This window comes from Dromiciops gliroides, chromosome 4 (assembly GCF_019393635.1).
Source record: "Dromiciops gliroides isolate mDroGli1 chromosome 4, mDroGli1.pri, whole genome shotgun sequence".
Classification (NCBI taxonomy): domain Eukaryota; kingdom Metazoa; phylum Chordata; class Mammalia; order Microbiotheria; family Microbiotheriidae; genus Dromiciops; species Dromiciops gliroides.
Window position 1 is genome coordinate 152,732,230 of NC_057864.1, and position 16,990 is coordinate 152,749,219.

The 16,990-nt window shown below is 36.7% G+C and overlaps 1 protein-coding gene across 1 annotated transcript in view; it reads left to right on the top strand.

Moving 5' to 3' along the window:
* The window catches only part of GNPAT (glyceronephosphate O-acyltransferase), a 43,724-nt gene that overhangs the window by 10,619 nt on the left and 16,115 nt on the right, over positions 1 to 16,990 (top strand). Inside the window, exons 2-7 of the mRNA XM_044001994.1 lie at positions 2,785 to 2,967; positions 10,606 to 10,782; positions 14,242 to 14,371; positions 15,550 to 15,677; positions 16,480 to 16,555; positions 16,809 to 16,960. Coding sequence (XP_043857929.1) covers positions 2,785 to 2,967; positions 10,606 to 10,782; positions 14,242 to 14,371; positions 15,550 to 15,677; positions 16,480 to 16,555; positions 16,809 to 16,960 — 846 coding nt within the window. The remainder of the gene's footprint in view (positions 1 to 2,784; positions 2,968 to 10,605; positions 10,783 to 14,241; positions 14,372 to 15,549; positions 15,678 to 16,479; positions 16,556 to 16,808; positions 16,961 to 16,990) is intronic.

Below are 16,990 nucleotides of genomic sequence, written 5' to 3' on the forward strand. Positions count from 1 at the left end.
AAGTCTTTCTGACAAACTCTTCACCTTAATATTTCAGTGCTTCATTAGATCAGTGATCTCATTGTGGGTAATCCTTCATCTGGTTCAAATTGCAACTCATCCGTATTTTCTCTTTCTTTGTGATTCTTGACCGTTTCTTATTATAAATCCTCCATAAAGGTGCTAGCCAACATCTCAGGCCTTCTTCTAGGTCTGTTAACATTTTGTGGATACTAATGCAGCACTTGTGCTGTCCATTTGTCAAATATCATTCTCACATGGCCAACTCCTTTAACATGCATTCCTTGAAAATATTCTCTATGAAGATTTTGGTGTTTAAGTCAAATGTTAGCAAAATGCTAAAGCCTACTTAAAACCACCATGATCTCCCCATTGCTTTTAGAAATTTCAGCATTCCTTGATTTTGAGCCATATAGCAATTACAGTGTTGGTGTTAATTTGGCTTTTTGTGTCAAGGAGGAGTTTAGGATTATTAGAATCATTTCACAATTGCTCAAATACAACTGATTTTGTCTCTTCTGTTTAAGTCTGTTTATTTTCCATCTGCAGTGCCTGTGCAAGATATATACTGATATGCTAATATAATAGGCTTTTCATCCAACTGCATGTTATAATCTGGGCAGTTTTCATCTCTCACAGACCTGCTTTTCCCTATGCCAGTCTCTTTTAATTAGCCATGGATTTCCTTGGGAAAGTATGTTAGTAGTATTGCTTATATTGATTATTGATATAATACTTATCCACACTCGTATAGTCATAGAAATATGTTTTCCTTCAAACTATACCTTCTTAAAGGTCAGGAATATTATCATTCTTAGTTGAACCTAGAAGATGATCAGTTAATGTTAATTAGTAACAGCAATATTATAAGAACAAACACCTTTTAATGACCTAAGAACACTGATTGATGACCCAATTATTGTTCCACAGGACTAATGATGAAGCATGCTGCCAGCTCATTTTGGGGGGGGAGGGAGGAGATACAGTTTCTGTGCTTTACTGTATACTTGTTAGAGAAGTTTCTCTCTCTCTCTCTCTCTCTCTCTCTCTCTCTCACACACACACACACACACACACACACACACACACACACACTGAAGGGATGGTAAAGGGAGGGAGAGGAAGTTGGGATACAGTTGCCAACAAAGAGAGAAAGGAACAACAACAACAACAACAAGTTTTTTATTATCTCAGTTTGCAGGACCCCATATAAGAAGTTTGTCATCTAATGACAATTTTTACTTCTTGTTTATCATTAACTCTATTTTCATTAATGTATTTTATATTATCATTTGTACATGCTTTAACTTAATTCCTTTAACATAATTTAAAAGTTTTATCCCCTCTTTGAGTTTTTAAAAATTAATTTCTTTAGAGGTAAAGTGGTAAAAAAAAATTTTTTTGAATAGTCTATTTAAAATAAGTGTAGTGGGGCAGCTAGGTGGTGAAGTGGATAAAGTACTGGCCCTAGATTCAGGAGGACCTGAGTTCAAATACGGGCTGAAACACTTGACACTTACTAGCTGTATGACCCTGGGCAAGTCACTTAACCCTCATTGCCCCGACCAAAAAAAAAAAAAAAAGCTTAGTTATAAGATGGTAACTGCTGACCAACACAATGACACACCACAGTTTCAAAGGATTCCTGATGAAAAATGCTATTTATCTCCAGATAGAAAACTGATGGACTCAAAAAGCATATTGAAACATATTTTTTCTCTTTCTTTTTCTTCAGAACATAGCTAATGTGGAAATTTATTTTGTATTAATTCATATTTATAAAGGGCTTTCTATTTACTGCCTTTTCAGTGGGTAGGAGCTGAAAAGAAAATAAAAATTGAATTTTTTAAAAAAGATTTTAAAAATTGAATTAAAAAACCAAGTAATTGACAAAAATTTCAAAACCACTATATTTGTTATTAGTTTTATTAATTTTGTATATTGTGCCAGTCTATATAGCCTGATGATAATAGCATGCATTTGTATGGTAATTTATAGTTCATAAAGTACATGTGTTTTTATAAATGCACTATATAAATTTATTTCTATGTATATCATATATATTTATAATGCATTTGTATATTTAGTTTCATTTTACAAAGTGCTTTCTTCACAAGTAGCCCTGAAGATAGGTTGCATATTATTATCCCCATTTTAGAGATGAGGCAACTAAATATCACAGAGGTATAATCACTTTGTCCATGATGACACATCCAGTATTCTTTCTACTCTGTCATATAATATGTTGTTGGCCCAATACTCTATAAGATCAAATGGCGTTTTTATGAGGAAATGGTATTTTTTGTTAACTCTTTTTCTCTGGAAAATAAAGCCTTAGAACATCATAAAGGCAGAAGAAATCTGTAAATAGACAGGTTCAATCAGACAACTTTTTTGATTTTGTATGAGGAAACTTGGGGATTCATTAATAATATACTTGTTCAAATGTTTAACCAAAAGGATTGCTGATTATCCTTGATCCAGTTTTCTTGTATAACATTTATTTGCTGTATTGGCAGAATGATAATAGTGTAGAGGATATTACTGGTAGTTCAGCATATGTTTCCTAGGCCTAATCATATTTATATTTTTGTTTTTCATTATATGTACATTTTATATTGGAACAAGAATTTATCTCCTGAGCAGAAATATCCCTTATCATGTAATAATCATTACAGAAAACTTAGAAATAAGAACTCACCCCTATAATCATCAAATGTAACTAACTGACTTAAGTTTAATGTCATATTCTCACTGTTTTCTTTCTTTTGTTCCTTACAACAGAAAGAACCTAAAAAGTGGGATGAATTTGAAGATATGTTGGAAGAGAGGCGGCATTTCAGTGACCTGAAATATGCAATGAAATGCTATACACCTACCGTCTACAAGGGACTTTGCCCTTGCAAGCCAGATAAAATTAAACGTGCTGTTCTCAAATCTGAGGAGGTTCAGTATGTCATCAAGCAGGTGAGTGGTTCCTATCATTGCTACCATCATATGTATTCAATATTTTTTTTCCTAGATATCCTTGGATGTTTTCATTTTCTTCTTTGTCTTCTGTAGGTCTGCAATTATTTAAGTTGATTAGAGTAAACTGTTTTAGATTCATCTTGATTTCTTTGTTTTGGTGCTCAGGGAAGAGAAGCAAAGATCTGCTCTTCAACCCATTCTTCTATTGCAGGGAACTTTTGGTTTTCTACTTTTGCTATCCTGAGTTACCTCGATATCGCAATTTAATTTAGCATAATACTCTTTACAGAGTATTATGTCATTTTTGTTGCCACCCTCCATTTTTTTAGACAGTTGGGCAGGGGATAGAGTGCTGGGCCTAGAGACAGAAAGAACTGAGTTCAAATTTGGCCTCAGACATTTGTTAGCCAGTGTGACACTGGGCAAGTCACTTATCTGCTCTGCCTCATTTTCCTCAACTGTAAAATGAGAATACTAATAGCACCTACATTGAAAGAGTGTTTTGAGGATCAAATGAGTAAAGTGCTTATCACAGTGCCTGGCACATAGTAGATTCTTTATAAATGACATATTATAATTATTAAAATTATTATTGTTGTTACTTCTATAAAATGAGTACATAGCCTATCAGCTACTCATTTTTTCTTTTTCTTTACTTTTTTTTAGTGAGGCGATTGGGGTTAAGTGACTTGCCCAGGGTCACATAGCTAGTAAGTGTTAAGTGTCTGAGGCCAGATTTGAACTCAGGTACTCCTGACTCCAGGGCCAGTGCTCTATCCACTGCGCCACCTAGGTGCCCCTACTCATTTTTGAATAGTGGATGATGGAGGTCTGTTCTTTTCCCTTATCTTGTTTCCTGACTTAACTGCCAGCCCTCTCTTAATCTAAAATAAAATCATATTAGACCAAATTTTTTAAACCTTTCATTTGGTACTCAAGGAGAACAAACACTGGAACAAAGGTCCAGTGGATGCCAAAATACTATAATTTAGTAGTCTTCTTTATGATAGCAAAGAAATTGAAACCAAGTGATGACAGATTGATGAATAGTTGAAAAACCTATGGCATATAGATCTATTGTAATGTTATGCTGTAAGAAATTATGAATTTTCAAAAAAGAAAGTATGAATTAAAGGAATTCAGAGAAAAGGGGAAATTTGTATAAACTGATACAGAGCAACAGAAACAAGAGAACAACATATATAGTATCTTCAGTGATATAAATGAAAGAATCACTACAGAGTAGATGACCACTGAGTAATGAACAAATCAAAAACAGTCCTGGAGCATAGATAAGAAAACATGCCTTGGGGCTGCTAGGTGATGCAGTGGATAGAGCAGGGGCCCTGGAGTCAGGAAGACCTGAGTTCAAATCCAGCCTCAGGCACTTGACACTTACTAGCTGTGTGACCCTGGGCAAGTCACTTAACCCCAATTGCCTCACCAAAAAATACAAAAAACAAAAAAATGCCTTGCTTATCCTGGTAGAAGTGGGAAACTACTAAGACAGTATTATATATACTGTCAGATGTGGCTACAGTTAGGGATGTGTCTTAAAGTAGGTTCAATATGGAAGGGTGGGGACAGTGTTAAAATTATGAGTCAACAAGCATTGATGTGCCAGATACTGCACTACTCCCTGAAAATAAAAGTATAAAATAGAGAAAATCCTTACCCTTAGGGAACTTACTTTTCTATTAGGAGGATACAACATATGTTGAGGAGTGCTGTCTGGGGAAGAAAGCTTTGGTTTAGGCTACAGATCTTTAAGCATTTTGAGTGGACCTGTGTCTGGAAAAGCCTATGTGGGCCCTTTCTCAGAATAATGTTTTTAAATTCATAAAATAACATACACAAAGGGCAGCTAGGTAGTGCAGTGGAAAAAGCACTGGCCTTGGGTTCAGGAGGACCTGAGTTCAAATCTAGCCTCAGACACTTGACACTTACTAACTGTGTGACCCTGGGCAAGTCACTTAACCCTCATTGCCCTGCCAAAAATAAATAAATAAATAAAAATAACATATACAAGATACAAAGAAAACCAATCATATGTAAATGCAATTATAAAAAATTTTTTTTAGGAAGTCCATGGTTTAAAAAAAAAAGTAGTCCATGATTTAAGAAGCCCAGGTTAAACATCCCTGGTCTAGGCAGTTACAGGAATTGTGAGTGGAGCTATTGAATAGTATACACTTGCAAGTAGCACCAATAAAGTTCACTGAAAGCAATCTTACATAAACTTTGTAACCAGTAGCACAGAAGTTCAAATACACAAAGAAGAGGAGGGAACCAATTATATGTGAAACTAAACATCTCTTGTTTGTAGTTTGTATAGAAAAGGGAAAAGTGTTTGTTTTAGCAATAAAATCACAAAATCATCTTGTCAGCTGCCATACCTCCTTCCAAACTTGCTTTTTCTCTTGTGTAATCTTTGAGATTTTGTGCATTTTCTTGCTTATATTGTAGTCAGTGTGCAGTTTTTGTTTGTTTTACTTTACTTTGTTTATTCTTAACATTCTTTTTTCAAAATTTTGAGTTCCAAATTCTCTCTCTCCCCCACCCATTGAGAAGGCAAACAATATGATACCCATTATATATGTAGCCAAATAAAAGGCAAGAAAAATAAAGTGAAAAACAATATACTTCAATCAGCATTCAGTTCATTTCTCTGGAGGTGAGTAGCATTTTTCATCATGTGTCCTTTGGAATTATCTTAGATAATTGAATTCATCATAATAGCTAAGTCTTTCACAGTTAATTATCATGACAATGTTGCTGTTAACTGCCCTACATCACTTTTGGTTTTTTCCTCAATTCTTATGGTGGAGAAATATTTCATTATATTTATATACCATAGTTTATTCAGTGCTTCAGCAATCAGTAGACACATGGAATGGGTTTTTAAAAAAATTTTATTTTATTTGTGATATATAATTATATTTTATACATATATCAAACATAGATATAATATATACAAAGATACATATATGACATATATAATGTAAATTTTCTACATTATTACATTTAGATATACTTACTTATATTCTAATTCATATAATTTAGTATTTTAATTCCTTAAATACTATTTTATAAATAACAAATACATATTAGTTTATATAAATAATTTATGACAAATTTGTTTAAATATAATTACTATATAAATAATACCTAAATAACTCATAAATGCACAACATATATGTGTGTGTGTGTGTGTGTGTGTACATAAATACATATACACCTACTGTACCCTTCCCAGCACACTCCTCCCCCACCTTTCTGGATTAAACTTTTTTATTTATATTTTTCTATTCCAATCTCTATCCTTCCCTTGCCCCCTCCCTTTGCCCCTCCTCAAGGTGGTAAATAATCCAATATGGGTTATATGTATATGATCATGGAAAACATCACCATATTTGTCACTTAATGAATGTGAAAAATAGCATGCCCCAAACTGTTCTGTTAATTGGAGGTGAATAGTATGTTTCATTAGTATTCCTTTGGGATTTACTTGGATCATTGCATTGCTGATAATAGTCAAGTCATTCACAGTTCTTCATCAAACAATATTGCTGTCTCTTTGTGGAGTATTCTATTAGTTCTGCTTGCTTCCCAATACATCATTTCATACGTGTCTTTCCAAGCTTTTTTTAAGCTCTTATTTTTTTCAAATAATTTATATAATATTGAAGTTAATTGTTCTTTAAAAGTTTGGTAGAAATTCACTTGTCAATCCATCTGGTCCTAGAGACTTTTCAACTTCTCCTTCAAAAACCCAGGTGCTATACCACTTGACATGTTAAATATTGATATGATTTCATTGTCTATGGTACCCCTCAGCAAAATATAGCTTCCCTCCCCAACTACCCCAACTAGATCTATTTTTGCCTCTGTTCTGTCTGAAATCATAATTGCTACCCCTGCTTTCCTTGCTCCAGCCGAAGCATAATAGATCTCCCTCCAATTTTCTACATTCACCCCCATTTGTATCACTGCCTCAAATGTGTTCACATTTATGGTTATGATGACTAACTGTCTATATCTCTCCATGCTATTTTTTCATCGGCTCATCCTTCCTATTCTGACCCCCCACCCTCTCCTTTCCCTCAACTGCCTTACCTAGGATCACTGCCTTCCCCAATATCCCTCCCCAATAGTCCCCTCTCCATTATCACCATCCCTATCTGAACTTCCCTATAGGGTAAGATAGATTTCTATATCAAACTGAGTGTATTTGTTGTTCCCTTTTTTGTGCCATCTTTGATGGCATTAAGGTTTAATCTTTGCCCATATCCCCTATCTTCCCCTCCATTAGGATAATTTATTTATCTAATTATTTATTCATTCATCCATCCATCCATTCATTAATTTATGTTAATTTTTCATTATGCCTCTTTAGGAATGTGTGTGTGTTCACTTCATTCAGTTTCTCCCTTCCTACTTCTTCATGCAATTTCTTTTTAGCCCTTTATTTTATTTTATTTTCTATGGTTTTATATCATCAATGTCACCTTATGATCACACCCTCTGTCTACATATATTCTTTCTAATCATTCTTATATTACATTATTTTAGACTTACAAATATTATCATACCTTAAATATTACCTATGACCACAAGCTCTTTACATATACTCTTTTTTTTTTTTAGGCAATGGGGGTTAAGTGACTTGCCCAGGGTCACACAGCTAGTAAGCGTCAAGTGTCTGAGGCCAGATTTGAACTCAGGTCCTTCTGAATCCAGGGCCGGTGCTTTAATCACTGCGCCATCTAGCTGCCCCACATATACTCTTAAGTGAATTGAAAATTGCTTCTGTGATAGTTATTGAGAATTAAAAATATTATTTTATCATACAGAACTAGAAATAATGTAACCTTATTAAATTTCTTACAGGTTTTATTTCTTATTTCTTTTTTACCTTTTTTTGTTTCACTTGAACCTTGTATTTGGAAGCCAAATTTCCCATTCAACTCTGGCCTTTTAATCAAAAATGTTTTAAATTCCTCTATTTCGTTAAATATCCATTTTTCCCCTGAAAGATTATATTTAGTTTTGCTGAGTATGTAATTCTTGGTTGTAAACCTAACTCCTTTGCCTTCCAGTATATTATATTCCAAGCCCTGTGATTCTTTAATGTGGAAGCTGCCAAATCCTATGTGTAATGTTTTTAAAAACAATGTTTTTGTTTTTGTCATTGCTTTACTTTAATGATGCTGCTAGGAGTATTTCAGTACAGATAGTTTCCCCCATATCTTTACGGTTTAGCCCCTTGAGCATAAAACCTGGAGTAGGACAACAAATAATTGAAAAATAATAATAATAACTGCTACATATAGTGCTTTAAGACCTGCATAGTACTTTACTTAAATGATCTTAATTGACCTCACAACAACTGTGTTAATTTTATAGGTGAAGGAACTGAAATTCTGAGAGGCCAAATGATTTGTCCAGGGTCAAACAGTCAGTTAAGTGTTCTGGTGCTATACTGACTATTCTTTATTACCTAATATCCAACAAATATGCAGACATCTCCATAGTTATCTAGTCTTGTCAGTAATAATAGTGGTCTTAGCTCTGAAGGGTTCAGTTTTTATCTCTATGCGGATGATTCCTAGATCTGTTTATCCAGGCATCTTCTGTCTCTTGAATTCCAATCTCACATCACCAACCTCTTGTTGGGCATTTCAAACTGCATGTCCCACAGACATCTTATATTCAATATGTCCCAAAATAACTCATTGTCTTTCTCTGCAACCTTCTCCCCTTCTGAACTTAATTTTATTGAGGGCACTCTATCCTCCCAGTCACCAAGGTTTAAAACTTGGTTATTATACTTAACTCCTTTTTAGTTGTCAAATCTTATTTCTTTCCCTACATCTTATACCTGTCCACTTTTCTCCATTCACACAACCACCTATTTTAGGCCCTTATCAACCTATGTCCTGGACTATTACAATAGTTTGTCTCCCTGACTCAATCTCCCCCCATCCTTAGTTTGGTTGACAAAAGGATTTTCCTAAAGCACAAATCTGACTACCCTTTGCTTGGCTTTCTGGTCTTCTTACATCTTATTACACTCTGTACTCTGCTATCCAGACATGGTGACTGCCTTACTGTTCCTTAGGCATGACACTCCATCTCCTATCCCCTGGCCTTTGTGTTGGCAGTTCCCTGTGCCTAGAATGCTCTCCCTCTCAATTTAGACTTTTAGAATTCCTGGCTTCCTTTAAAACTCTATTCAAACCTCACTTCTTTATCTTACATATTCTGATTTATATAGATTATCTTTCCTGTTGGGATATAAGTTTCTTGAAGACAGAGACATTTTTTTTTATTATTATTTCCAATGCATAGTAGAGTGCCTGGCACATAGTAAACAACTAATAAATCCTTTTGATTAATTGATTAATGACTCCAAGTTTCTCTCTGAAACAGAGACCCATCTTTTAAACGTCAGTGTTTTTAATTTTCTAGTGTCCTTGTTTGTCTTTTAAGTCATAGAACACTACAGTCTTTGAAGAATTAAGATAAAAAATCATCCAAAGAACAACGAAAGTGCATCATTGCCATGAGCAAGTCATAACACAATAAAAACAAAGATGGTGGGTTGTTCACATTGTGAAAATGAGGGGTAACCATTGACCAGCCACTGGTTGACAAGAAGAGATGATGTGGGAAGCACTGGGGTAATGAGAAGAGATGTGAAAAGAAAGTAAGAGCCCTAGAACATAGGACAGATGATGCCTCAGTTCCCCACTCCAACCTCAGGAACAAATTATGGAAAAACATAAACAGGAAAGTTTGGCTTTGAGGATTTGGTAGAGTTAGATAAGATAGAGTTTGGGGAAGGGCAGAGGAAAAAGAGCTTGTGAAGACATTGGGGCAAGTATATATGGGGAATAGCTAGTTAGTCCTATGTTTGTTTGGAACATTGATTATGTGAAGCGTAATGCTGTGAAATCTAAAAAAGGAAGCAGACAAATTGTTAGGGCACTTTATTCTATGGGTAATGGAAAGCTAACAAAGGTTTTTGAACAGCGGTATGTCATAACCAGAGTTGTGCTTCAGGGAAACTAATAAGGAGTAGAGTAAGGTGGATTAGATGGAGAAGAAAGTAAGATCCAGAAACCAACTGGGGAGATATGACAATAGTTTAGACTCTAGAGGAAAGATAATGAGAATTTGAAACTAAGGTGGTGAGAGTGATAGAGGAAAGAAGATGAATTTGAGAGATTTTGTCGAGGTAGAAATGACAGGATTTAGCATCTGTTTTCTATGCTGGTTCGAGTCCTTTTCCTCTCATTTTGTTATTCAGTCATTTCAGTCATATCCAACTCTTCCTGACCACATTTGGGATTTTCTTGACAAAGATTCTGACCTGTTTCGCAATTTCCTTCTCATTTTACAGATGAGGAAACTGAGGTAAACAGGATTAAGTGACTTGCCGAGGGTCACACAGCTAATAAGTGTTTGAGACTGGATTTTAACTCAGGAATAGGAGTCTTCTTAACTTCAAGCTTAATGCTCTATCCACTGTGCCACCAGCTGCCCTTTCATATCATACTTCATCCTTATTTGAAAGAAAAGAATCTCTCTGCTTATGTCTTCAGAAGTGACTTCTTTTCCCTTTCTCTCCAGATTTCCAGGGAAACATTCGAGTCTGTTGATATAATCCAAGAGGAAGCTTCTATAATCCTGGATGAGATGGCTCACAAATTGCGTCTGGGAGCCATACGATTTTTTGCTTTCAGTTTGAGTAAAGTGTTTAAACGTATATACAAGAAGGTGTGTGTGAATGAAGAAGGTATTCAGAGAGTGAGTATTGTTATAAACCTCTCATTGTAAAAGGTGGGTCTCCCCCACCCCTCATATTCATAGTCAGCCTCATAATTCATATTCATAACTTTCTGCTTAGGTGTAATATCAAAAAAAATCTACCAGTTAGCATAAAGAAATTGTATCTTGGCAGCATGTCGGTTAAGAAATAGAATGAGCCACAAAGGCCAGTCAGAAGAGAATCTCTTGTATCTTGAAGCCATGATCTTGACAGCTTGTTTTTAGTTAGAGTGTATTTTTATATGTGCTTGTTCAGACAGCCGCTCTGTTCCTTATTGCCCTGACTCGTCAGGCCTTTCAGCCTCTCCTTTTCACTCACCCCATTTGATTTCCTTTTTAATGATTTTTATTCTTCCTATTACACTTATGAATTCACTTCCTAATCTAATCATGAGTCTGCGAAGTAAACTTAGAACCTCTTCAAATACTAGACAGACCTCTTTAAATAACTCTCCATCATTCAGATGGCCCCTGTAGTCTCTGGGGAAGAAACCACCCTTATGCTCACTTTCTTATCAGAAACTTTTTTATTGGAACTCCAGTTTTGACCCAGGATCTCCAATGGTTACATGTCTTATGGGTTTATTTAACAGTGTGAGGTGTTTGGAGCTTCTTCCATAAGCTTGATATCAAGACTGCCAGGAAAACTGCAGTTTGAATAAAGAGAATGGTGTTGGGAAGTGGTATTAAAGAATTTGGAGGGGGGGTATATGATAGGAAGCAAAAAGTGTTGATGTAGGAGGCAAAAAAGGGGTTAATAGAAAAACCTAAGACCCAAGCTTTAATTCAGATAATAGCTCCAAAAGGGAGTCAGACCCTAGTTAATAGATAACTTACAAATCAGGATACTTGGTTCTCGTACCCAAAGAAATCAGAACCCATAATGGGACTGTAAAGAGTCAGGTCATATAACAATAAAGGAAATGACAAGGCAATAGAAATTCTAATGGAAAATGTGAAACTAGCCATGGGAATCAGAAAGAGACATGCGCAGAAAAGGCCAAATTTGTCCCCAGATTCACCTTATGATATGTAAACCCCAAAAACACACCTCCACTGAAAAGGGTACCCACCTTGGGGGTTGACTTAGGGCCCCAAGAACTCCAAATTAGGATAAGCCCTCCCCTGTACCTCCCCAAGGTGGAGAATATTATAATGAATACGACAGGCCCTACCTTGTACCTCCCTAAGGTGGAAATTATTATAATATCCATACTATAAATATAACTGTCTTTCCCTTCCTTATTTGAGAGATACCTTTCCACTATTCTGGTTCTCTCCCTGTGGTTACCCACAGTATTGCAATAAAACCTGGGAAACTGAGTCACTGAGTCTTATAATTCTTTTGGGATGACTCACAATCAATTTGACCCCAAATTCCATCCCACATCAGTGTGAGATAGAGTTAGCAATTGTAGAGGATATTTAATTGCTGGAAATTCACTTTTGCAAGGAAAGTTGTTAGCAAGATAATTTACAAATTTCCCCATTGCTCCACACAAATACAAAAGATCAGTTCACTTTCTAGAATCTTACTTGAGTCCCCTGATCAGGTACAATTTAAACCATTCTGGGCCTACATCTTCCAGATTGGCCCTAAAAACAACCTTTGGTTTGTAAGGTACCCCAGAAAACTCATGACTCAGTTGATAATCTTGGGATGCCCTGAGGTATACCTCACACTAGACTGCCTCAGACATTGCCTAGTTAGTATGGATAGCTCCTAGAGCTAAACCAAGCTGAGTCCCAGGGGAACAGTCAGTTGGTACACATTTGTTAAATGTTTACTATGTGCTAGGCCCTGTTCTAAGTGCTATGTCTACAAAGAAAGGCAAAACCAGTCCCTACTTCAAAGAAATTCACATTCTTATGGGATAGACAACATGCAAACAACTATATACATACTGTAAGGAATTAATCATGATTTGGGGTTTCCATGACCCCATCTTTGCTTTATTATGATTAGACTGAAAAAATGTAATCTTGAAAAGCCATGCAGCTTTGGTGTCAGGGAGTGATATTTGCTCATGGGTCCTGTCAGATCAAACTTGCCAGCCAATTAGTTTGTAGCTGTGTGTGTGGACAGCCCTGTTTTCCTGTTTTCACGGGAAGCTTCTGGGAGGAGGGAGGAGCGAGGGGTGCTTTTTGTCCCGGGGAAGAGAGAGGTAGAGGAGCTGGTGGTGGACCTTCAGACCTCAGACCGAGCCAGGAGAGACTGCACAGCTGATTCTCCTTAGAACTACAGATTCCAGGTGGTGGTGAGTTTGTGTTGTTAAAGTGAGGCTGGCTCTTTGGGCCAGCTGGGCTGGAGGCAAGTTTAGGATTTGAGTCAGTTTTTATTTGAGCCAGGCTGTTCTAAGCAGCTTGGGAGGTAGAGCTTGTTCAAGGTGCTGGGGGCCTTTTTACCCTAGAGATTTAGATTCTAACCATCTGGAAAGTGGGACATATTTTTTCCCTTTCTCTATCCCCTTTCTCATTGTCCCTTGCTCTATTAATTTCACTTATGTTGTAAACTTTGTTCCCATTAATAAAATCTGATTTGTTTGTGGAAAAGAAGCTATTAATCTCCTATCTTATCAGTCTAAGAGAAATAACTAAAGAAAAGGCAGTTTGGAAGAGAGGAAACTCTGGACCTATGAGGTTTCCCATTATTTTCTGAACCCCAATATTATGACGAGCCACCCAATTAACTCTCCCCATACTGAATTTGGCCCATACAATACACAATAGATGTTGGTTAAAGGGCAGTCTCAGAGGGAAGGTACTAGTGGATGGTAGGAGGAGTGGAAGGTATAAAAGGAGGAGACTGGAAAAGGTCTCCTGTAGAAGGTGGGATTTGAGCTAAATCTTGAAGAAAACCAGGTATTCTAAGAAGCAGAGATGAGGAGGCAGAGCATTCCAGACACGGGAGACAGCTACTCTCTATAAGGCTTCTAATTTCTATAGAGGCTCTATAACAACACAAGGCATCATGCAGTTCCTTGGGTTAATGCTATCTGGAAGTTTCAATGTAACCTAAATTACAGATTTAATACTTATTTTTATAATGTAGACTTGTCATTTTTTCTTTCTCTGTATTATTGCAAGTAGTTGGATTAGTTTTAGGTTTTGTAGTATCTGCTGCCAAGAGTAGATGTAATACTCTACAAATTGAGCTTGGATTTCTATTTTTTTGGACCTAGAAAAAGATTTCTAGTGCCTGAGCCATGAGACTTTAAATCCTCAGTTCTCTTATGCTGTGGGAAATTACTGAACTGGATCCCTGAAATACTATTTTAAGTGGAAATTTGGAGATGGGGTAGAGAGCATATGGATCATAGACTAGTAGTGTATTTCTACTCCAAATATACAGATATTCAATCCTTCTCCTTCCTTTCCTTATTTGAGATAATTTGTAAAGCAAATATTAAAATTGTACTATCCTTTCTTGTTTTAAAGCTACAACGGGCTATCCAGGAGCATCCAGTTGTTCTGCTGCCTAGTCATAGAAGTTATATTGACTTTTTGTTGCTGTCTTATGTTTTATACACCTATGATTTACCTGTACCTGTCATTGCAGCTGGAATGGGCAAGTATTCTGCTTTTAACAATTCATGTTGTAGGTATCACAGGTCAGAAAAGCAGAGGGCTAATGAAGGAGACAACTATGTAAATATCTCAAAATAAATGTTCTTACTTAATAAAGTTAAAATGTAACTGCCAGGGACTAGAAGCCTTTAAAAAATATTCTTACAGGGGCAGCTAGGTGGCACAGTGGATAAAGCACTGGCCCTGGATTCAGGATGACCTGAGTTCAGATCTGGCCTCAGACACTTGAGACTTACTGGCTGTGTGACCCCGGGCAAGTCACTTAACCCCCATTGCCCCCCCCCCAATATTCTTACAATTTCCTGTGAAGATCTTTATCTGACAGTTGGAGACACTGAGGCATGCAGCTGTTAAGGATCTTATCTAAATTTTTGAGAGCAGAGATCAGATCTGACTCTTTTTATTGAATCCATAATACTATTTATTAGTGGACAAACATTTTAGCCCAATTGGCAACTAGGTGGTGTAGTAGAAAAAACACTGGAATTGGAGGTAGGAGGAGCTGCGTCACCAACTCAGTGATTTGGGGCAAGTAAGTCATTTTATCTGTTTCAGTCTCAGTCTCCTCATCAATAAAATGGGGATAATAATCACTCACTTCAGAGTTGTTGTGAGGCTCAAATGAACTAAGTTATATAAAGTGTTTTGCAAACCTCAAAGTGATACATAACTGTTAACTATACTGAGGGTGGTGGTGGTAGTGATGGAGGAAGGAATAGGAATAACAGTGGGTACAAGGCATGACAGTCACCTCATCAAAATAAGTTAATCACATTCATGTTGAAAGTATCACTTTAGGATCAACATGACCACGCGAACACTGTTGTGAGCAGAAAGTTCTGTAAATTGTTTATAAATGTCAGTTAAGCCATCCATCATGACTAGTTAATGCTGACTTCAGGCTGGACAGTTGTAATCAGTGTTGTGAAGGATTGGTCAGAAAAGTCTGCTAGAGCTCATCTGGTCCATAGACCTTTATTTCCTACCCTTCTGTTAGACCCAACTACTTGCTGTTACTAATCAACTTCATGTGACTGGACCTTAGGAATATTTTACCCATATACTGTCATCTTTCACTTTTGACTGTGAGTTCATATCTTTATAAAAATTAACTGTACTTGTGAATGAATATTATACATTAATGTTATGTGTTTTTAGATTTCCTGGGAATGAAATTGGTGGGTGAGCTGCTACGAATGTCAGGTGCCTTTTTCATGCGGCGTACATTTGGTGGAAATAAGCTCTATTGGACTGTGTTCTCTGAATATGTAAAAACCATGTTACGGGTAAATACAACTACTTATCTAATACTGTGATGTGAATATTCAGTTCTTTTCATTGAAGTTTTCTCTTAGATGCCATTAAAACGCTTAGGTCTGTTGAATAGACTGGCTACTTTTTCTGTTTGGGGTGTATAGTCTGTTTGATCGGTGCATCTCCTTTCATTAAGAATGAATGTAGGGCAGCTAGATGGCGCAGTGGATAGAGCACTGGCCCTGGATTCAGGAGTACCTGAGTTCAAATCCAGCCTCAGACCCTTGACACTTACTAGCTGTGTGACCCTGGGCAAGTCACTTAACCCCAGTTGCCCCTCAAAAAAACCAAAAAACCAAACAAACAAACAAAAAAGGAATGAATGTAGGGGGCAGCTAGATGGCGCAGTGGATAGAGCACTGGCCCTGGAGTCAGGAGGACCTGAGTTCAAATCCAGCCTCAGACCCTTGACACTAGCTGTGTGACCCTGGGCAAGTCACTTAACCCCAGTTGTCTCACCAAAAAAAAAAAGAATAAATGTAGGGGTCAGCTAGGTGGCACAGTGGATAAAGCACTGGCCCTGGGTTCAGGAGGACCTGAGTTCAAATCCGGCCTCAGACACTTGACACTAGCTGTGTGACCCTGGGCAAGTCACTTAACCCTCATTGTTCTGTACTCCGCCCCCCCCCCCAAAAAAAAAGAATAAATGTAAATTTTTAGTTCAATGTTACTTGGAGGGCTGAAGGAGGGAACTTGGGGAAAGGAATCAAAAGTATTTGCTACTTCGGTTGCTGATACTGGATTATTGTTTTCTTTTCTCTCTCTCTTGTTAAGAATGGTTATGCTCCAGTTGAATTTTTCCTTGAAGGGACAAGAAGCCGTTCTTCTAAAACCTTGCCTCCCAAATTTGGTAGGTCAATTTGAAGATTGGATTATTGTAAGAGAATTGAGTTGTTCTTGAAGAAGATGGAAAATGTTAGATCTATTAGGCATAGCTTTTCAATTCTGGTATTTCATAAAACATTTCACTTCTCCCTTGAACATAGTAGTATTTATTTTTTTGTAGCTGATATACATTATATTTAAATACATGGCTTTTTTGTTTGAACTGACTTTTTATGATCTATCATTAGGTAGTATGAGCTATTTTCCTCTTTTTATAGGTCTTCTCAATATTGTCATGGAACCATTTTTTAAGAGAGAAGTTTTTGACACCTACCTTGTTCCAATTAGCATCAGTTATGATAGGACATTAGAAGAAACTCTATATGCACATGAACTTCTAGGAGTTCCTAAGCCGAAAGAATCAACAGCTGTAAGTAAATGTCTTGATTGTTGGCCATAA